We start from the raw sequence: 21932 nt of genomic DNA on the forward strand, positions 1-21932 counted from the left end.
ATAAGGTGCCATTAGCCCAGGCAGCACCTGAAGGCCGAGCCTTGCCTAGTCTGTTTCCCTGCTTCCCCCTCCATGGCCAGCAGAGGACGGGCAGTGTTGCGGGACCCAGAAATGACCTTGGAGTGTCCACATGCCCTGGAGAAGGCATCTCTCCTGCACCTGGCCCCGCTTACACGGCGAGGTGACAGAGGGGCCTGGGCCACCCAGGCTCTCTGAGGTCACCCTGGTGCCACAGCCAAGAGGCCAGGTGAGAGATGGGAAGAGCTCCGACTGCAAGCCAGTGGCTGGTCCCACCCACACGTCACTTCTGTTTGAGAAACGCCCACCTCACTCGTAGACACTCTGGCAGTTCACGCCACTTCCGATGAGTAACAAAAAAGTTCCGGTCTAGAGTACGGTCGATGGCACTTTCTGTGACAACTGGAGTGGGCTAATAGGTGCTGTCCCACATGAGAGCCGCTACCCACACGCGGCTCGATTGCATTTAAAATGGCTGGTGTGACAGAAGAACGGGATGCTGACATTTCTTCTTAATTAGTTTAGACCTGAATGTCCACTGCTGGTGGCCACCCTAGTGGGCAGTGAGGGTCAGGGTGCTCTAAGACCCTCCAAGGGGGCTGCTGGCGCGGAGTGGGCACCCGGGTTTCCGCAAGCCTTCGGGCAGTTCCCTGCGCCCTCTTTTCCTTTTGCCCAAGCAGCAGAGCCCAGAGCCCAGAGGACCCCAACGGGCTCTGGCCGCGCACGCCTGTCCTCCTGCCTCTGTTCCTAGGTTTGCTTGTGGTGTGCAAAGCCACAAGCGTCACCAGAAGAACTCACAGCCGTCCCTGTGGCTCCACAACAGGGTAGCAGGCTTTAAGTTGGAGTGAGACAGCGATCATTTCAACAAAAGCATCATCAAACTCAGGTCACAGGGAAATGATGACCACGGGGACCACTTAACCAGAGGTGTCCAGGGCCTAGATAAGCTGAAGACCATGCTTGCCGTGGGCGGGGCAGAGGAGAGGCAGCAACCCCACAGGAGTGGAAGGAGGTGCTGAGCGCCATCGGCCTCCAGCTTCAGTGATAAGCACGTGCAGATGAAGAGGGAGCCCGCTCATTGCTCTCTGCTGGGAGGGAAGGCACTTTCTCTACTTTGGCCACAGGATGGGGCTTACAGAATGGACACCGAATGACTAAAGTTCATTTCTTGTCCGCCTGTTCTTTCCTATCATACTTTAGCCTAAAAAGTCATTTAATTTATGACCTAAGTCTTGTCTACTTCAAAAGATGACTGGAGAGCTTACCCTAAAATGTAGATTGGTAGAATTGTATAGGAAAGGTAAGGAAGGCTCTATCGGAAACCTGGGCTGAAGAAAGTGAATGCAACTGAGCATAACATGGAGCGCTGAGCTTCCTGGTAAGCAAGGCAAAAAGGGAACCAATGGTTAGCCACATGTTACTGAATAACGAACTCAAGCCAGTCTTTTAGAAGAGACATACTTTTCCTGGCTTTATCAATGAAGGGAATTTGTCACATAAAAAAAGAGTGGGAAATAGAAGGATCTGTCCCTGACAAAATTTGACAATCAGGGATGTTCCAGCATGCTTTTTGCCTTCAGACTTTTGCTTAAAAAGAAAACAAAATCCCTCAGGACGTGCTCTTGTTCCGAGAAGGCTCTCAGGGTGAGTGCTTTCCCAGTGATTCACAGTCACGGCGAAGCTCAGTCTAAAGAAGCTGTAGTTCACACAGCCCTGGAGTCTGCCTCTGCAGCATGGAATGAGTTAAGCTGAGCTTTGCTCATAAACTAGAGGGGACTGCGAGAGACTGACAGGTACGTGGAGAGGAGGTCTCTGTCACAGATGAAAAGCAGCGTGAGCGCCACGCCCCAGGCAACACAGGTTGCCTCCCTGTGCAGACGGGCTGCTCTGACTTATGATCTCATCCTGGCAGAGTGCCCTCGGGAGCTGGCTGCAGCCACCAGCAAAAGGCAATCTGGACCTGGGCAAATTCCTCAACATCCAAAAAAAAAGATAGCCAAGAAGCAGACACAGAGAAAGGAAAGGCCATAGGATTCTTACTCTCGGTGTGGGCTGCGGTTATGGGAAACTTCTGAATCGCTGTCTTTGGGAGACAGGGAGCCCTTGTAGGTGTAAAACACGTCTTCGGTTTCTGTAATGTACGTCATCTCATTCGCCAGGTTATCTGCAGAGGAGTGGCGGGGCTTTCGGATTTCATGCCGGAGCCGAGGACTTCGCCTGGGTGGGGAGAGGTTAAGTTCAAAGCACTGAAAACAAATGCGACATAGAGGTTTGACCAGACGTGATGCTGGGGTATCATGTGCTGGCCCTGCTAAGGAGGCCTTGGCTGATGCTGCTAGAAAGTCAGAGCCAGGTACCTCATTACTGCACTGGTGGAATTCACTGGGTGACGCAGATCCCTGCACTCTCGGCCAAGCGGTGTGCCTAGAACCCCAGTCTCAGCCTGACAGATCGGTAGGAAGAGGTCGGCTTAAGTCCTTTGGTCAATGACTGCTGACCTAGGGTGCTATTCTTTCAGAACGCGAGTTCTCAAGACATCACACTGGCTGCCAATCAGAAAATTTCCCCCATCAATTTGAACAATGTAAATAAAAAGTGTAGATGCCAAAGTGTATTACTTGGCAAAACTCAAATCTTATTTCGGCTATGTATGTCCTTTTGGGTGAATTCCACTTGATCCCAGAAGGGAATGTTTGCTTTTTAAACTACCTCTCCCTTATGAGACACACGTTAGCAGATGGACATGCGAGTGCTGCCCTGCTGCAACAGCAGCAGTAACCAAGGGACCTGAGGCAAGTCCCTCGACCCAGGAGCCTCAGCTGCACGACCAGCTCCTAAGAATGAGCCAAAGGGGGCAACTTCCTCAGAACGCTGGGTGAGCCCCTCGGCATCTGCTCCTGCAGCAGGAAACCCTAGACACGCTCTCCTGCTCACGGCATTCCGTCTTCCCTTTGTTAGCTATTTCTCCCTGGCACGTCTGGACCTCCGTGACTTGCAATCTCCCTGAGTCCAGAGAATCAATGGTGCTGTGTCCACTGCATAAGTGAAAAGGCCCCGGTGACGCTCTTAGGAGGGGACCTATAATTAGCAACAAGAGCTGCAGGCCACGAGTGTGGTGACATCCAGCCCTGCTGTTCTGGACCCCACCCAGAGCTCTGGTTCCTGGCACTGCTGCCAAAGACAGTTCCAGATAAAGGAAGCTGCTACTTTATAGCATGAATTAACCCCTTTAGGATCCTGGAAGATTAAAAAATTTTGAATCTTGGAAACCAAGACACAAATCTATTCGTCCAGTCATGATTTGATACTGAAAATGATCTTTATCCAGGTTCAGGGCCTCTAGCCCCCAGCAGAGGGTCCTTACCCCGTAGGCCCAGTATAGCAGCCTCTCTCCCTGGCTCTTCCCCAGTTTCCTTTTGTCCCAGGAAATCCTGGCTCAGGAACACACAGGTGCTCCTGTCTTTAGAGCCACACTGTTAATTCCAAGTGGAGCTCGGGGGCAGCTCCCCCTCTTGCTGATGCCCGGCCTTTTTGGAGACATGCACAAAAATGGGCTGATATCTTTGGGGGGTCATTATAGTAAAAGAACAGTAGCAGAAAAATTCTACCTGGCCCTTTTGAAATAAAGTCTTACAAGGCAAACTCAAAAAACATTGCTTATAGAAACATAAGATTACTCTTTGTGGTAATCTTTATAACCCTTTTATAGATGAGTAAATTGAGATCAGAAAGGTTAAAAAAATAAACTTGTTAATTAACAGGAGAGCTAAAATCTGAGTTTGGGTCTTTCAGTTGCAAACCCAAATGACATATATCCTTCCTTTTCCCCATCCCCTACAGTGCTAGGGATGGATCCCAGGGCTCTGCGCATGCTGGCAAATGTTCTACCACTAGCCACACCCCGACCCCATGCATGTCCCTCCTTTTAAGCTGCTGCACCCTTAAAAGTTAGCGGGCTCCCTCCCCAGGGGTGTTTGGTGCCGTTGCCGAGTAACACAGTCTCACGTCATTTACATCATGTACTTCTGTTGGCTTTTCCCGAAGTTTATCTTGTGTGGTATTAATGGGAAGTGTCAGATTAAATAAAACTGTTGATGCCACTTCACCACAGGACTTCTCAGAGCATTTAATGTGCTGATGCAGACTGTGATCTTAAGAGGGCATTTCAGCGGATGGCAGCTTCCAAATCTATTAAGACCAAATTCATAGCCGGGCACAGTGGTGCACGCCTGTTATCCCAGCGGCTCTGGAGGCTGAGGCAGGAGGATCGCAAGTTCAAAGTCAGCCTCAGCAAAAATACCAGGCGCTGAGCAACTCAGTGAGACCCTGTCTCTAAATAAAATACAAAATAGGGATGGGGATGTGGCTCAGTGGTGGAGTGCCCCTGAGTTCAATTCCTGGTACCCCGCCCCAAAAAAGACCAAATTTGTTTAAAAAAAAAAAACAAACAGAGTAGGAGGAATAACTTCTAAAATTCTAGGATAATAGGATAACCGTGGTTGACAACAATTGTATATTTCAAGACAAATAGTAGAGAGGATTTTGAATGTTCCCAACACAAAGAAATGATAAATATTTTGAGGTGAGAGACACGTCAGTTGTTCTGATCTGATTTTTACACATTGTACACCTGGGCCAGAATATCACACTGTACCCCATAACATGTGCAATTATGCTAACTTAAACATTTCTTAAAAATTTAAAGAACATTTCAACATTACATGCTATGGAAAATGTTTAGCTAGACTTGTACACTTCAGGAAAACAGTTATTTCTACAATAGCCCAAAATTACCTAGAGACTCTGACTGCAGGCCATCTGTGCTCAGGAATTTATAGGCTGAAAGAGAACGTGTGTGTTGGTGGGTGGCACAAAGGAGGACATACCAGTTGGGGGTGATAGGAGGAGACCGGGAAGGCAGGCTCTTGGTTTCTAGGTGCTCCACCGACACGGACCTCCGCATGGCTGGGTTCCACACCATCCCTCCAATCACCTTTTTGCAATACTGGTTATTTACAGACCTGAAAAATCAGATGCAGGTTCACTTTCCACACTGACATAGCCAGCAAGAAAGCAAGCACAGCACAGTGAATCAGAGTCTCCCCAAGCCCCTGCCCCGACGGACAGCTGGCTCAACACCTGGGTGACATCAACCAGGTCCTCAAGAGCAGAGCTGGACTGGCCTTAAGAGGCCTGGCTTCTCCTTATGGTATTTCTTTTGGTGAAAATGTGTTTGTGTTTCTACTATTTTAAGCTATCTGGTTACTTGCAGAACCTGACCAAACCTTACCAGATTAGAAGGAATGCCGGGATAGCGCAGAAGCAGAGTTCAAGTAACTTCGAGGGATTCTCACTTTACTCTCACTGGCAGGAGTGAAAATATTAACCACCCCTCCGGATGCTCTTTGTCACCCTGGCTGGCAGAGACTGTCACTGTAAATCACTGGTAACTGACAGAGAACCTAAGGATATACTTAGAAAGTATAATTTCAGGTCATGTTCTCTGAAGGTTATTTCCGAATTTTATCTATATATAGTGAATTTAAATCTTGGAGAATGAATTATTTGAGAGAATAGTTTGAAGCTCATTTAGGGCTAACACTTTCTGTTCTGGTATTGTAAATTTTAAACTACGTTTTGATGTCTTAGGAAAACATTATACATATTTCCTTGTGGCCTAAAACCAACCCACCAATAAAAACACAGACAGACAAAACCAAACTTCCCCTAGAATGTCACTTTCTAAGTTATAATGACAAATGCCACTGTCGCCCTGACGGGAGTACTCATGGTGGCATCTCGAGGAGACTGCTCTACATCAGAAAACATGTGACCACAAAAACAAGCTGAGCAAGCTGCATGATTCCCAGGATTGATATATCAGATTCCCGACGCATGTGTCACAGGTAACAGGTGGATACGTGTTCCATTGTTCTGTAAGTTTGGAAAATGCCAAACAAGTTTCTTTTATGTGAAAATTTCAGAGGACCCAGGGCGCAAATGTGTAGATTTATCTTCAGGGGTGGGCAAACCACGTCACCCCTCTAAGCCTCAGTTTCCTCATCTGTGAAGTAGATGTAGGTGGCGAGAACTGAAAGGCATAGCATGCTGAAGCCAGTCCTGGGCTGAAGGACAGCCAACTTGTGCCCCACCCCAGGACCCAAGGGACCCCTTGGTGATTAAAGATGGTTGCTAGTTCTCTGACTCTGCCTTAGGCTGTCTGTGACTGCTTTAATTGACAAAGGCATTTGCCAGTTCCAGGTCTCAGCCTTGGGAGGATTCAAAGGTTCTGCCTTTGGCTCTTAGAACTTTGAGCCTCAAAGAAGAAATTCAACTGCCCAGCTGTAGAGTCTACATGGAGAGGCTGAGAGGATTGGATGAGCCCAGTCCACCAATCATTCCATTGAGACACCAGGCATGGGTTGAATGAGTAGCTCAAAAGACACCAGGCTATGGAGAGAAACTTCTTGGACCCACCAAATCAGTCTAGCCTCCAGCTATGACATTCCTGTCTCTACCACATGGAGCAGAAGAGTCTTCTGTCCAAGTTCTCCTTCAATTCCTGTCCCACCACATCTTAAAATACAATAGAATGGTGTTGCTTTAAGCCACCGAAATGGGGGCAGTTTATGTCACAAGAGATCATCAGAACCCAGCCCCCTGGTGAGGAGTTTTTTGCAGAGGAAGAAACCGAAGTACCAAACTAAAACCCAAGTAGCACAGGGAGGATTTAATCCTGGCTGCCCATCTGTGGAACATGCTGTCCAGGCCCTCACAATGACACCTCCCATCTGGCCTGGAGGGTGAGGTCCTACCTAAGTCAAGACTATGTTCCAGCATATTCTGATCTGGAAGAAAACTGCTTTATTCTAATTAACTCATGAAATGTCACGACAGTTTCCAGAGGCCACACATTGACCAGTCCCGAATTGTATACCATCTCAGTGACCTTCCTACACAGCAAGATCACCGGCTCTGCTGCTATCCTAAAGCAGCATCACCGTGGTCACACCACAGGCCTACTCTCTCCATTACCTTCTTATACTAAGTAGCCTGGTCGCGAGAGCTGATTTTCCTTCTCCTTTAGCGCCTCCATCGGTAAGTCTGCAGAGTCTCGGCACCTCACTGAAACCCTCTCAGAGCTTACTGTCACCCTGCTTCTGGGCACACTCAAGAAACTATTTTATCTTACAAAATCAAGGACCACCAAGGGCTGCTGCTGTGCCTGTTGGGTTCCCGGGGGCTCCTGCTAAGTAATATTGGGCCTTGGGACTCAGTGCTACTTCCTCCATGGAAGTCCCCAGTGAGGACAGCAGGACCCAGTGCCAGGCACGAGGCCCACAGCTGTGCAGCTGCAGGGGCTGCCAGACCTGCTGCCAGAGAGCAGCAGCAGGTAGGCCCCTGCAAGCAGCAGGGCTGTGCAGGTGCCGGGATCCTGTGCTGGCCTGAGTGCAGCTCTCACCCAGGGGCCTGGCTGGCCAGAGGGGCCACGCGGGAAGCAAGGCTTGGGCTTCCATGTGGCATCCTCAGTGTGCGCTGGCTCGACACCTAGAAGCGCCACCAATAAATCCTTCCAGGACTTGTCAGTGATAGCCAGTGAGTGAGTAGAATGCTAGACAGTACCCTGGGAGCTCAAAACTTTAAAAATATATGAGCTCTTACCGAGAGAGAGCCTTTAGCATCCCTGATACCAAAAGAAATCGTCCACTTACTGAATCTGTTTCTAGTGACTATCGAATAACAGGAAAGTCCTGGAACACCTGATGCAGTTCCACGCCAGGTACCGGCTCAGACACGAGCCTCATTTAGGAACAGTCACATGACAACAAATCACAGAAACTCCAAGAACCAACGATCGATTTAGAAATTCTAAGAATAACTTGGTAAACAATTTCTGCTGCCTCTTATACTTAGAACAAAGAAACAGAACAAAATAAACTGCATGGTTATTTTTAGAGACTAAATACATTTTAATCTAAATTTAAAAATTTCAGATATACATATGAGTTATATATAATTTTCTCTTACCTTACTAGTCATTAAAAATTCTGAGTATGATTCCCATGGATAATAAGACCTATCTCATAGGACAGCTGCCAGAATGAACTATAACTAGATATGTGCCTGGCACAAAGTAAACACTAGGTAACTGTCACTGTAACTGCTAATATTTTGTACTCATTATAGGAAACAAATTCCAGAGTCACTTGGCTCTGGAAGCCTTTACTTCTGTTCATTCATTTTCATGAATATTTGTGGGAGAGGCTGGCTTGGTGGCCTCAGCTGGGAATGCCCGACATGCTGCACCAGAGTGACACTCAGAGCCCTTTACTGGACAGGGTGGGGAGGGGATGGCTGCACTTTCTGGTTGCTTGGGACCTCTGAGGACAGCACAGCTGAGGGGCCAGGAACAAACCCTGGGCAGGGCAGAGACACCGCTGCCCCCGAGACTCCTCAGCCCAGGGTTCAAGATCCAGTGCCTGGGCTCCAGGGCACAGCGTTCCCACCTCTGCTCAATGGTGACTAGACATGTTGACATCTCCATCTAGTGTGGACACTGCCCCTAAAGCATACTCACTTTTTGGGGTTCCTGGAGCCCAGAGTCCAGTACTGAGGCAGAACATTCTTTTCCTGAGGTAGTAACTTCTTTGCTTGAAAGAACGTATGGTGCTCGACACACGATTTCCACAAGTTTTTGCAAGATCGGTAATTTAGCATGTTGAAGGCCACGATATGTTCCCTGGATTCGGTCTGGGAGGAAAAAATAGTCAAGATTTCATCTGCATAGATGAAGGTCTTGGAAGTGCTTTAGCCCCATTGGGGGCAACCAGGGAAGATGCAAGAGACAGTGTCACAGGAATGTTCTAGAGCAGGACTGCTCACCCTCTTTGTGAATGCTGTGATAAAGCTGGCCAGAACCCGCCCTCCATCCGTGGGCCTCCAGCAACACTCGTGTCAAGTCTGCTTACGTTCTGAGGTTGGATATATTTGGGGCCACCGTCTGACATGCTCCTTTTAAAGTTTAGCTCTGGGAACATCTCTGTCCTGAGGAAATACTCTTTCACCCACTAGACAACAGCAACTTCACAACCCCGGGGGCTCCTCCACCTACTTCCCACAGGGAGTGAAGCCCAGCGCTGCGGCACCGAAAGCGTTTTAATCCCTGGTTCTGCTTTCACTTTGCGTGGGTTTAGGTTTTCTGGATTCTTATGCATTTCGGTGCCACTCTGCGTCTTGCACTGGGGGGGTCAGGTGGCCCAGATTCTAGCCCTCATTTGCTCTGAGTCTGAATGCTCCCTTTCTAAGGGTTCGTGGCTGTGTGGGGCCATTTTAAGGACATATTATCTTTGAAAAATTGGGAAATGGACATAATGACAGCAGGTGGCACATATGAATCATAACAAGACAGAGTGTGGTGTGGAAAGCGCAGGCAGCCTGGACTCCTAAGGATCCTTTCGAGTTTAGCACCCCCCACCCTGGCAGCGGGTCTCAGCTTCCTCACCGCTGAGCCCACGTCTCCTGCTGGTGGAAGCCGTTATCTAGGGTGCTATCAGCCTCCTCCCAGAAGACACGACACGAGCCGTGGCGCTCTAAACACATCAAGGGAAGGGTGGGCTCTGGCGGCTGCTCTGACCGTGCTTTCCATTTCATCCTCGCCAACCCTGAGAAGCAGGCTTTACTGAATTTTGGGCTGGGGAGGTTACAGGCCTGCCCAGAGGGTGAGGCAAAGAGGTGTAATCGGAACCCGCCACCTCTGACTTCAGAGCAAGTTCATTCTCAGACCGGAGAAGCAGAGGCTTCTGGAGAGCACAGCTAGACCCTCCAGACTCCAGCGCCACCATGCCACGCTGTTCTGTCCCTGTCACATAAATGGCCAATGGCCTCCAACCCCTGAAGAACTAAGGGCTGAAGTAACTTCAAAACACAGGAAGCAAAGCAGTGCAGACACAACTCACCTGTTTTTGTCGCTGATGTATAAAAAACTTTTTCCTTTTGAAAGAAATTTTGAGAATGTTCACCCTGCAAAAGTAAAACAAAACACACAAAAAGCAAAAAATAAAACTAAATGCAAAATAACATAAACATCGGGGATCAGCCAGTGGCAGCTGACCCCCTTCAGGACATGTCCTCTAGTCCGCCATCCTGCTGCAGGGGGCTCCCAGCTTCCTTGTGCACACTTCACGGTGAGCAGCGGCCGCCCGTCACCTCCGCCAGACACCAAGGCGCTGACCGAGCTGGGTCTCACACAGAGCCACCGGATTGTGATGTAGCTTTCAAGTAACAAGCATGGGTCTTGCGCTCTCATTGCTGTGAGCTTCTTTTGTGACACTACAGCCCTGCAGAGCTGGTGGACACGTGGGGGAGACAGCTGAGGGCAGTGTGGAGCAGCAGCAGGACAGGCCTGGGTCAGCGTCCCAGTTCCCTTACTTAACAGCCACGTGACAGGAAGCCTCTCTATCACATGCACGTACAGAATTAAAGACATCAGTAACAGAATATATTTTTATATTCCAGGCCAGTGTGAAGAACTTTACAAATATCCCCTCCGTTTACTCTTGCAACAAACCTGAAAAGTACATATTGATATACTGTACCCAGTTTTCAGATGAGGAAACTGAGGCTCAGAGACATCGCAGAGGTGCTCAAGATCATTTGAGAGGAATGCTGGGAGCCAGGATCTGCACCCAGCACTTACCCATGCTCTTGGGTAACCCATGCCCTACAATGTGAAGAGCCCCCTGCATGGTGGCAGTAACACGACCTCACAAAGTGATCTTGTGGGGGTTCAAGTGGATTAAGCACGTCAAGACCTGAGTATGATGCTTGACACAAAGGCCTTCAATGCTTGCTCCTTTCATTAAAACTGGTTAAAGAATTCATTTTTTTAAAAAATCAGTATCATTCACTCATATCACACTACCATAATCCACACAAGGAATGCCATGTCCTCGCTAGAATCTACTTGGTAATATTTTGGGGAATCAGAATTCTGAGACTCTCTAGAATCACATGAAGACCCAGGTAGAACATGGTAGAGCAGAGAGGCTGGGTGGGTAAAGTGAAAGTTCATACATGTGACATTTATTCAGTTGAATCAACAATATGTGGCCTACCTCCATTACATATTGAGTATTAATGCACAATCTGTTGTGCAGATGTACTTGTTTGACAAGTGCATTTCTGGGGTGCCTGGGGGCTAATCATCAAAGACCAGAGGTGTTAGGTTCGAGACTTTCCTGCTCATCTTAGCCTGAGAAACACCTGCCTGCCATCTCCCCGGTCTCCTTGCTGCTCTCCTGTGCTCAAGGGCAGACGCAGGCACTCCTGCTTTCCAGGAGTCAGGATACCCGACTCGTGAGCCTCTGCCGTCTAACCGTGCCTCGCTCAGCCCACAGGAATCTGTGGACGTCGAGCTCCCCAGGGGCTTCACGGATAGGGGACCCTGCTGATCCCAATTTCTGCACTTGACAGCATTCTCTCCCAGAGCAAATCTGATGAAGTGCAGACACAATCTTCATCATTTCCAGGCTGAAGTCCCTACAGCGGTTCCCTTCCCTACTGTCCTTTGTTCATTCATAGGGAAGAAAAATGTGTACAAAGGGCCTAGATGTATGAAGTGCTCTGGCAAGCCCTGGGCATGGAGGGAACGTGACTGTGGGCAGCGTCATCGGAGACTGAGTCTTCTGAAGGACGCCTGTGCCAAGCAAACCCGGAGGCAGATACCTGCACGCGCACTGAGTGTGAACTGTAAAGGCGTACTCCAAGTCACCATCAGTGACCATGAGTGGGAAAGTCCAGAGCCTCGTCACTGAGAATGGCCTACACGCTTCTGTGGCCCCGAGGCCTCCCCAGCCAGGCCTCTCCCCCACCACTCCCCACATCCATGCTGTGCTCCCGCGGGGACCACCCACCTCCCCTGGACTCACAGCATGTTCCTGTGTTTCTGCACCCACAGGCACACTGCACCTTCCCTCGAGAGTTTATTCCGTGGGGCCAACGCCCATTTGGTTGAGTGTTCACGAGTGTGGGCTCAGCCTCCCAGCTGTCTTTGAGGGGCAGGGACAGACCTCAACAGAATCCAGCTGGAGCTTGAGAGGTAAAGGCAGGTCTGCAGGTGAGCCTAGGAGCTGGCAGGGTGTCAGTGTCTTATGTCCCATAAAGCCCCTGCCTGTAAGGCTTTAAAAGGTTCAGCTGGAGACAGAGCTGGACCCAGTGGCTTCTGGCCTGAGGCTTTTGGGGAAGCCCCCAGCATCTGGAAGGAATGCCAGCCCTGTGCCTACCACACAGTCCTGGTCCTGAGCAGGCTGGAGAGCTGCCCAGGCTACATCTCAGCTAGGGAGCCAAGACTAGGTCTCCTGCTTCCTTTGGGGGGTTTGTAACAAGACAAAGGGAAAGCAAGGTGGGGAGAAGATCCCACTGTTCGTTTTACTGATTTTGTTGTGAAACTAGATAGGGCTGACGTGTCTTCCTTTTGAAACACAGATACACTACAACACTGAGAGCCAGTGTCTGTAAGTAAATATCCTATTTAAGAACTTTCCCGCAAATGTAATTTTTAGGGGTGGGACAAGTATACAGGCACGGCGTGTGATTCTGGGTGTAAATTTCAATGGTATCAGGTGTCAGCAGTTGACCCCCAACAAGGGCTTGCTTCTTGGTGCCTCAGTTTCCTCTTCCATGAAAACAGGGCTAACAACAGTGCTTACTCCAGGTTTAAAAGAGATAAAGTTCACAGCAACCCGACTTGAACACAGTAGGCACCCGTAATGATGACTGTCCTTATTATTATTTCCAATTATACAAACTTCTAGGTTTTTTTCTCTCCTGTCATAGATAATGCTCTGATGAACATCTTTAGGTCCCAATTAGCAAGGCTCTGCTGCCAGGATGAGAAGCGGATTTAGACGCCAGGGTCGAGTTCGGCGTGGTACAGACCTGGCACGCAAACCTTCTCGCTTTTCCCTAATTTCCTTCCCCTTCTTCCCCTGCTGTGCTTCTGCTGCTGCACCTCCTGCGGCCTGCAGTGCGCACTCCCTCAAGCCCCGGGGCAAGTCGCCACACCCTCGATGAAGATGCCATCATTCTGCTGGGGTCTCCCTAAGAAAGCTTCCCATCACCTGGTACATCAGGCTCAAGCTTTTCTCCAAAACGCTGCTGGACACCCTGACGCAGCCCCTCCTCTCTGTGCTTTCACGCCCCTGGTGTCAGTGACCCACGCGTGGACAGCGGCTTATGAAAATATCAGTATTTGTCCTGACTTGTTAAAGAAAAAGGCCACATTTCACACAATTTTTATTATAGTATTTTGGATTTTCGTGTGTTTTATGGTACTAGGGACTGAACCTCAGAGCTGTAGCCCTTTTTATTTTTGAGACAGGATCTTGCTGAGTTGCCCAGAATGTCCTTGAAGTTTTGTTCCTCCTACCTCAACCTCCTGAGCAGCGGGGATTCCAGTAGTGCAGCATCACACCTGGCTTCTACAGCTTATTAATGTGATTGTTCTATGGTATTATTAGTCGTTAAGCTCTTACTGTGCGTGATTTATAAATTAAACTTCATCACAGGTACGTAGGTACAAGGAGAAACCACAGCATATACAGGATTAGGCACTCTCTGCAGTTCCAGATTCCCTGGGAATCTTGGAAGGTACCCCCTGCAGGTGCAGAGGGACGGGAAGGCTTTCTGAACTCAGACCCTCCTCATGACGTTTATCCATTCTTTCCGCACAGTACCCCAGACCACAGAATGACCAGGAGGGCAGGCTAATGAAAACCAAACTCTCCATTTCCCAGGTTTATTAAATTTGGATCAAATTTAGAGGTCTGAGGTTAAAATTTGGGGGAAAATCTCTACTCCTCCTTCAGAAATAAAAGTATAAAGTTACTTTTCTTCAGCATATTTTTAAAGCATGATTCAGACAATAATTAGAACTGTTTTCACTTACCAAGGATAGAAACTTGTGCAAATGTATTTTCGGTACACAGCAATGCCCGCCGAAGCAATTCCAATCATTAGATCTAAATTATGCAGATCCTGTAAAAAAGGAAGATCTCAGATTTGCAGTGTGTTAGAGTCCTGCTTAATGCCCACCAGTAACTTGGAAGCACCCACGCTTTCATAAAGAGCAATATGTATAAGCCACAAAGGGGAAAATGTTACTGAAAACAGGCAAAAATCCCCAATTACCAGCTACTTGAGATCTGAGGACTTAGCACCAAATTCTTCCACTGTGAACACCTAGTTTAGAAAGTTACCAGAATCACTTAAATAGACAGTCAGTTCTAAATTTTCAAATTAGCATTTGACAGCCACATTAAAATCCGAAAGGCTTCTCTCTGCAGGGTTTATACAATCTCAGCTCCCGTTAGTGAAAAGGTTTTGATATGATGAGGAAAAATCACAAGTGAAGAACTGATTCTAAATCCAATTAAGAAATAAGTGTTGCTTACAAGTCCAATACAACAGACATTTATTAAGAACATTTACAGAGTGCCAGGCACACCACAGTCCATGGAGACCCTGGAGAAGGGAAGCACTATAAGCTCTTTTAAATCCATCAGAAGACAAGCAAATCAAACAAACAAAAAATAATTATAGATGGCCCCTCCCCTGATTCATGTACTTCCTGTTCCCCATCGTATACCTGAGACTGTAGACAGGGAGTGTCCGTCGGTTATGACTGAGCATGCACCTTTGGTCTGCCACTTGCCAGACGTGTTGTTTAGGGCCCAGAAGAGCTTTGATTTTTACTTTTTGAACACTAAAGATCACAGAACCCATGTAGAAGCGTTTTGATAGGCTAACACCAGAGAATTTGAGAAGGAACAGGGCTTAGCGTGAGGAGTCTAGGATGGGTTTGGCAAGTGGTAGACATGATAAATGCTCATTCCCTTTGGCTGTGGGACAAATCATTTGCGAGCAGCAATACGAACAAAGGGAGTTAGAGAAACCGGACAGGGAGAGTGGTTCTGATGTGGCGGAGAGGCCAGAGAGCACTCCTCCAGATAGCAGCCTGACTGAAATCATGTGCTTTGAGCAAAGCCAGATTTGCATAATGAAGAACCGGGTTGCATTTAAACATGACACCTGTGATCACCATTTGGAGAAAAGAACAAATCAGCAAATGAAATAAAAATTGAGTGTACAAGGAGATGAAGGGTCCATGAAAGTCAAGGACTGGTCTCAAACCTCCCGGGTCTACGATCTTTTGGTGGGTACCGCATCCCTGCAACATGGACGGCTACTGTCCATCAAGTTCCCATGGCCAACACCACACTCCCCAGCTCCCCTGGCAGAGGTAAGGCCCAGGACCAGTGCTAGGAGTGCACTCTGAGCAGAGCAGATCGAACCCAGCGTCTCATGATACATCCCCAGTCCTTTTTATTATGAAATGAGGTCTCACTAAGTTGCTGAGGGTGGAATTGAAATTGAGACCCCCCACTCCAGTCTCCTGAGTGGCTGGGATTACAGGTGTGCACCACCACGCCTGGCTCCACCACAGTTTTTTAAAGAACTGTCTGAGCAACTAGCTCTCATCTGAGCAGTGGTTGAGTGAAGTGGCAGAAGGCTTAACTCATTAAATTATCCTTCGGAAAATGGATTTATACATATTTTTTGCCTGTTTAATCATAACACAGTCTTAGAAAAATCACAAGTTTCTAGTCCTCTGACCTCTCTCTTTGGGGAAAAGTCTTCCAATATAATGTCAACCATGAATAAAGCAAGATAAGCGACCGGCAGAGCTCACCACGACTGAATAAGCCTCTGAATATCTTTAAAAAGGACTTCTGTTATAAATGGGAAAGGAACAATTTCATCAAGGAATTTTCCAAACTTGTACAATTTAAAATTTAAAAAAAAAATTTTTTTTTCCTGAAGCAAAACACCGCGGAGGATACGTACTCTGCCGCTGTGCAGCTCCACTCCGTAGAAGTCGAGGGTCCGGGCTATGTTGATGTAGCAGGATTCGGCTTCCGACTGCTTCAGCCCACTACAGGAGAGAGGAGGCAAGTTCACCGGACAGGCAGGGAGCACTAACTCCACCTTTAAAAGTCAAATAAATCTCGAGGATTCGGTAACGTGCCTCTAAGGTTATGAAATGCCTTACACGACCACCCTCAGACAACCTAACCCTAACTTCTATGGAACCAGGTTTCCTTCTGGTCGGCTGAATCTGACTGCGTCGAGCCGCTCTTGACTCTGCAACGCTCCCCGAGGAGGGGGCTCCGGGTCCTCAGCTGCAGGGGCCATCACCTTTCATGGTTCCAGCCCTGATCTTTCCAGGTTGCTCAATTCCCAGGTAATCTTGACATCTTTCTGCCTTTGTCTATTCTTTCAGCAGTGGCCTCAAACTTCAAATGCCAGTGGCCCTGTGCTATTTTCGGATGCTGACTTCTGCCAGAGGAGCAATTCTGGGAGAGCAGGCTGGCAGTGCCTTCTTAGAAGGGACACTGGTTGCTTGCCCTTTGTTTTTATGGCCCTCCCAAGAAGTGAGCACTCAGTCCCCTGAGAGCTAGCCTCCTGGGGCAGCGTGGCCCTTGCCTGACAGGAGCTGAACTGCTGCCACAGGGCTTGGAGTCAAGTGGAGAAGGGGAAGAGGAGGCTGGCCCCCAGGCCGCTGCAGGAGACTGAAAGCAGCTTCCACGAGGTGAACCCATGAATGTCCAGCCAGCCAGCACTTTCTGGCCACCTGCCTGTCTGTCTACTCAACAACACCTGAAGGAATGGCCTGATCTGTTAAATAGGGTAAGGCTTAAAGGATTGCCAGGTAGGGTCAATCTGTGGGACAATCAGATTCCAAAGCGGGTGTTTCCTTTAAGAATTAGTCGATGTCAACGATATCCTGAAAAGGAACACAGCGGCCGTCCATCTCCTGCTCCACCGGCTGGATTTTATACTGCACAGAAATGCTGGTCATGCTCAATGTATCTGCCACCATCATAGCGCAGAGGTTCAAAAGCCCCCGACATCTTCAGAGAGGATCATGAGCAAAAGGAAGGGGAGTGTGCATCAAAGAGAAGGAGACGCGATGTCTGAAAATACCTGACCCGGGCGCCCAAAGTAGGCCAGCGTGCCCCTCACCTGTGCTGCTCATGCAGTGACTCCACCTTGGTGAGAAAGTCATCGCTTTGATCTGGTATAAACTGGCTATCCGCAAGGTAACCTGGATGATGTACGGAGGAACTGAAGTCTCCAAAATGGGCTATGAAGACAGAATGAGGGGAAGGCTGCAATTAGTTTTGCCTTTTCAGGACGGTCTGCGTTTACAAGCATCTACAGTGTCGTGGGGAAAGGCTCATCGGAAACACTCCTCTAATGAGTTCCGCCACCGCGTCCACTGCGGCTTCTCCAGCTCCAGACTCCACGCTGCCTATCTGAATCCTCGCCAGGGCCGAACGCCATCACACACAGCCATTTGATTCTCACTCTCCCCAAGGACACCGAGGGCGCCGGAAGACGGTGTTGGAATCTTGGTCCTATCCGGACCTCGCGCCTCCTCCACCCTGTGGTCAGCACTGAGGTTGCACTCAAGACAAGGCAAGAGAAGGGATGCCACCAGGGAAGGGGCCGTCCTCCCGTCAGGCTCTGAGCAGCCCGAGGTTACTGGGACACTGGATCAACCGGCTCTAAGAAATGGGTTGGAAATATATGAATATGCAAATGGTATGGTATTACTCCATGTGCAAACTGAAACAACATGTATCCCATTTGTTTTCAATAAAAATAAATTAAAAAAAGAAAAAAAAAAAAAGAAATGGGTTGGGGCAGAAGAGAGATCACGCTGAGCTGACTCACCCCCAGAATATGCCCAGAGGCCATGGGAACGGGGGGGTGGGGGTGGGGGGGGTACAGGTGGGACTAAAAGTCAGAGCCCAGACAAGGCCAGTGGCAGGATTCCAAGGGAGAAGGACACATTTTAAGGGCAGGGGTGGGGAGATACATAGGGAAGAGGAGGGGGGCCTTACGGAAGGATTTCCAGATTAACCCCTGTCCCGTGATACTTCTCCCTGAAACGCTGTACCACTGTCTGCAGACATGAAGTGCTGTCTATGTGCAAGATACTCCCCAAGGGTCGTTCTGTGCCCAACTGGTACAAATACACATGGCTGCCCTGAGGTCTCAATCCATGTGGCCATGTGGACTCCTGTTGAAGAGCCCAGGGAAAAGGACCAGGGTCAGGACCCGAGGACATCCAGTTCCCTTCTCCAGACGGTGTTTCTATTTCCGTAAAAGCAGGAGAATGGTAGGGCACTAGCCGAGCATGTGGGAGGCCCAGCACCACCACCAGCACAACAGCAAAGACGAGAGAGGCCAGCTCGAGCTCTCAGGAGTAACTGACCTCACTCATGCCTTGTTTTCTTGAGTGTGACTGGTACGTTTACAGGAACCACTGAGACGCCTGGACACAGGGTACCAGTGAGGAAAGCATTAGCATCTCCTACCCAAACCCTTCAGGTTAAGGGGGAAGAAACAGGTTCAGAAAGGAGAATGGATCTACTCCTATCACAGGGCCACTTGTCAGCAGGGTCAAGACCAGAACTCAGGGACTGGAGGTCCTCTGTTCGTGCCCTAACGTTCCACCTGCCTTCCTGTCAGGTCAGCAAGCTGACACCTCAAAAGACCAACTAAATGCTGCAAATGACTTTCCTGAGCCTGAAAGCAGACTCCTATCTAATATTCCTCTGTTGGTTTCATTAGTTCATGGAGATCCTCCTGAGGGCTCGGTCATCCATCACATTAGCAGAGAGTCCCAACCCCAGTGCCAGTGTGCAGACATGAACTGCAAGGCTCTCTCTCCCCCTTAGTCAAGTCACTGAAAAGCCTTCTGAACTTAAACATGACCAATGAACCTCCCTGTCGGGTAGTTTTTCCTTGAACTCTTAAGCACCTACTCTATACAAAGCTCTGTTAACCACTAGGGGGAGACAAGGTTAAACGGCCACACAAACGTTTGCGAACACTGGGTGGTTTCCACCTGATTTCGGTGATGTCATCCCACTTGATTCCCAAGAACCCAGAACTGGGCAGTACTTTTATCCCCATCAAACAGGTAAAGAGACTGAGGCTGAAAGAAGGCACCTGCCACTGCTGCGTGGCCACTAATTGGGAGCCTAGACTTGACCACCATTCCTCCTCCTATCTGCCTACTTACACTACATGCCTCAGAGTAAAGTTTTCCTGTTTGTAGGAAGGCAACACATGCAAAAGTTAATTTTAGCAGAAAGAAAAGGAAATAAGTGCTTATGTGCAAAATACCCTGGTTTTCAAGTTTCACGTTTGTTTTGGCCAACCAAAAATATGCAGGTACACTTTACTTTATGCAGCAAAGACGAGGATCTAGCCCAGGTGTCCGAGGTGCAGTGTTTCAAGCTATCAAGTGGCTCTGCTGGGAAGTCCTTTACCTGCTGTTTCAACTCCCGCTTGCTCCCAGAGGCTCTTTTTGGGCTCATTCCAGGGATGCTTTTCTAGACTCCCTCCCTCTCCCGCAAGCAGGACGGGAGCATCATCTGAGCAAATATCACTGGGTCCTTGCCTGCCTCACTAACAGGATAGGAGCCCTTGGGGAATGCAGCGGGCTTTCTCCTTCCTGAGGCTGGGACAGAGTTTGCACAAGGCAGAGGCGCTGAGGATATTATGAAATAAATAAGTAGTTCCAAAAACTTCATTCCTTGTGCCTCATAAACCCTTGACAGACTACCAGCTATCTTCCATCTAAGTGTCTCCGTGGGTACTTAACCTACAGATCATTTTACTTAAAAAAAAAAAAAAAAAAAAAAGTGCTTTTGGTTAGCTAATCACTGGTGGGACTTAAATATAAGTTACCCATCTTGGAACAAGTCAGCAAAACCTATCAGATAAAATGTAGGCATAACTTTTGGATCTGGTAATTTTATATCTAAGAGTTAATCTTATAGCAAGGTACATACGAGTATGCAAATATATGTATTTATTTACTGAAGGTGGAGGAATATAAAGAGCTCGTACTTAAAACTGCTTGTCGGACAACCCATGATTTCATTAGCATAGCAGTATTGCTAATATTTCTGCTGAAGCCAGGATGTATTTTTTTAGGTCTGATAACTTTCTTTAGCCCTCATTTTATTAGTCTTTTGTGTGGGGAGTGGGGTGGAGGTGCTGACTATGGAAGGTTGGAACAGGATGCTTTCAATGTAGTTCTTAAATTTTACTCTAAATGGAATTGAATGCTTACCACAGGCAATATTTCAGACAGCTTTCTTCTGGGCAGACATGAAAATACAGTAAGAACTAACACTTGGCCAGGTGCCAGGGACTGCTCTACAAGTTTTATGTACATACACAGTCATTCGTTTTATCTTCACAACCTGTGCAGTAGATGTTCCCATGCCCCCATTTAACAAGTGAAGAGACTGAGGCCTGGCGAGCTCAAGGTCACACAGGATAAGTGGAAGAACCATGACAGACAATCCAGCTTCAGGCCATGTTCTGACTCACTCAGTGATGGTCGAATCATAAAAAACGTTTAACTAGACCACCTTTGCATGTGCTGCTTAATGGCAACTGAGCAGACATACTGCAAATTGTTACAATCACTGCTGTCACCTCCATGTAATGCGTGAGAGACCCAAGGTTCAGAGTGGTAATACTATGTAAGTGGCAAATGGAGCATGCAGGATGTAAGTGGAGTGACTGTCTCTAATATCCCTGTCTCTCAAGTCTGGAGCTCTAGCTGTGAACACCCAACTGGTGCTGTGACATAAAAGACGTTGGTTTCCTCAGCTGGTCCACCCAGCAGAGGTGGGTCTGCAAAATTTAGAGACCCACGACAGTACAGGCTGACAGATGGCTGCACCACTTGCTATACGGATACAACATGCCAGGTCGCTCCAGACATACTACAGGGAGAGGGGAAGTTTCAAATCCACCCAAGGCCACCGGGCAAGCTCTAAGTGTCCCACTCAGGGCGGGGGAGATGTGAGTGAGATGGAGACCAGGGCTGGATCTTGTCTTACTAGTAAGTAGGCTTGCTGTTTGCCTAAAGGCAGGAAGTTGCCCCGATGGCCTCTTCCCCAACTTCCTGGCTCTGTGTAGGTGGGCAGGTGAGCTGCAGGCTCAGCTACCTTGTTCTTCACCTCTCTTATTTCAGTGCTTTGCGGCTAGGGGAGGAGGCAGACTTGGGGCTACCACAGCAACCCAATAACCTTCTTTTGCTATTTTGCTTCTTCTGAGCCTAGAACAGGGTGAATAATTTGGCCAGTGCTTGCTCTGAGACCTGACCATCTTGCTCCCTTAACTGCCTAACATGCAGTCAGCTGAGGGAGTAAGAGGCCAGGATAGTTTGGGGCTTATGGCAAAGGTAGAGGAGATTTCTTAAGTCTGGGGCTACCTATCACACACTCTGCACAGTCATATGCCAGTGTACCATACTGGAATCACTCAGCTACCTAACTATAAAGTGATATTTTGTTACTCAAATGACTACATACTCTTTTCACTGTATAAACCCACCCTCTTCCACAGGACCTGACATGAAATACATGCTCAATAAAGTCGTACTAATCAAACAAGTGGATTTCTACTTCAGCTTAAACCAGCCCTCACAGAAAATTCCATTTAGACTTTCTATACAATATGACAGCCACTAGCCATGTGTGGCTAGTCCAAATAGAGATGCAAGCACGAATTACAGACTGGTTTCCAAAGACAGTATGAAAAACAAATGTAAAATATCTCATTAATTATTTTTACATTGATTATATGTCAAAATGATAATGGATATATTGGATATGTTGGGTTAAATAAAACATTAAAAAGTAATCTGTTTCACTTTACTAGAAAATTTAGGCCTACACTGTGACTCTTACAGTGTATCTCTACTGGATAGCACTGCTATAGACCAGTATATAACCTATTAGTTATAATGAAACTAAAAA

General features: G+C 48.1%; 1 protein-coding gene across 3 annotated transcripts in view; it reads right to left on the reverse strand.

Annotated features, from left to right (window-relative positions):
- The window catches only part of PTPN3 (protein tyrosine phosphatase non-receptor type 3), a 140416-nt gene that overhangs the window by 34784 nt on the left and 83700 nt on the right, over window positions 1–21932 (reverse strand). For all 3 annotated transcript variants that reach the window (XM_079112577.1, XM_079112578.1, XM_079112579.1), the window contains exons 8-14: window positions 17101–17221; window positions 15922–16009; window positions 13964–14052; window positions 9975–10038; window positions 8597–8769; window positions 4905–5039; window positions 2059–2235 (exon numbers count right to left, since the gene is read on the reverse strand). In XM_079112577.1, coding sequence (XP_078968703.1) covers window positions 2059–2235; window positions 4905–5039; window positions 8597–8769; window positions 9975–10038; window positions 13964–14052; window positions 15922–16009; window positions 17101–17221 — 847 coding nt within the window. The remainder of the gene's footprint in view (window positions 1–2058; window positions 2236–4904; window positions 5040–8596; window positions 8770–9974; window positions 10039–13963; window positions 14053–15921; window positions 16010–17100; window positions 17222–21932) is intronic.

Source organism: Sciurus vulgaris (genome assembly GCF_902686455.1).
Source record: "Sciurus vulgaris genome assembly, chromosome: 15".
In the NCBI taxonomy this organism is placed as follows: Eukaryota; Metazoa; Chordata; class Mammalia; order Rodentia; family Sciuridae; genus Sciurus; species Sciurus vulgaris.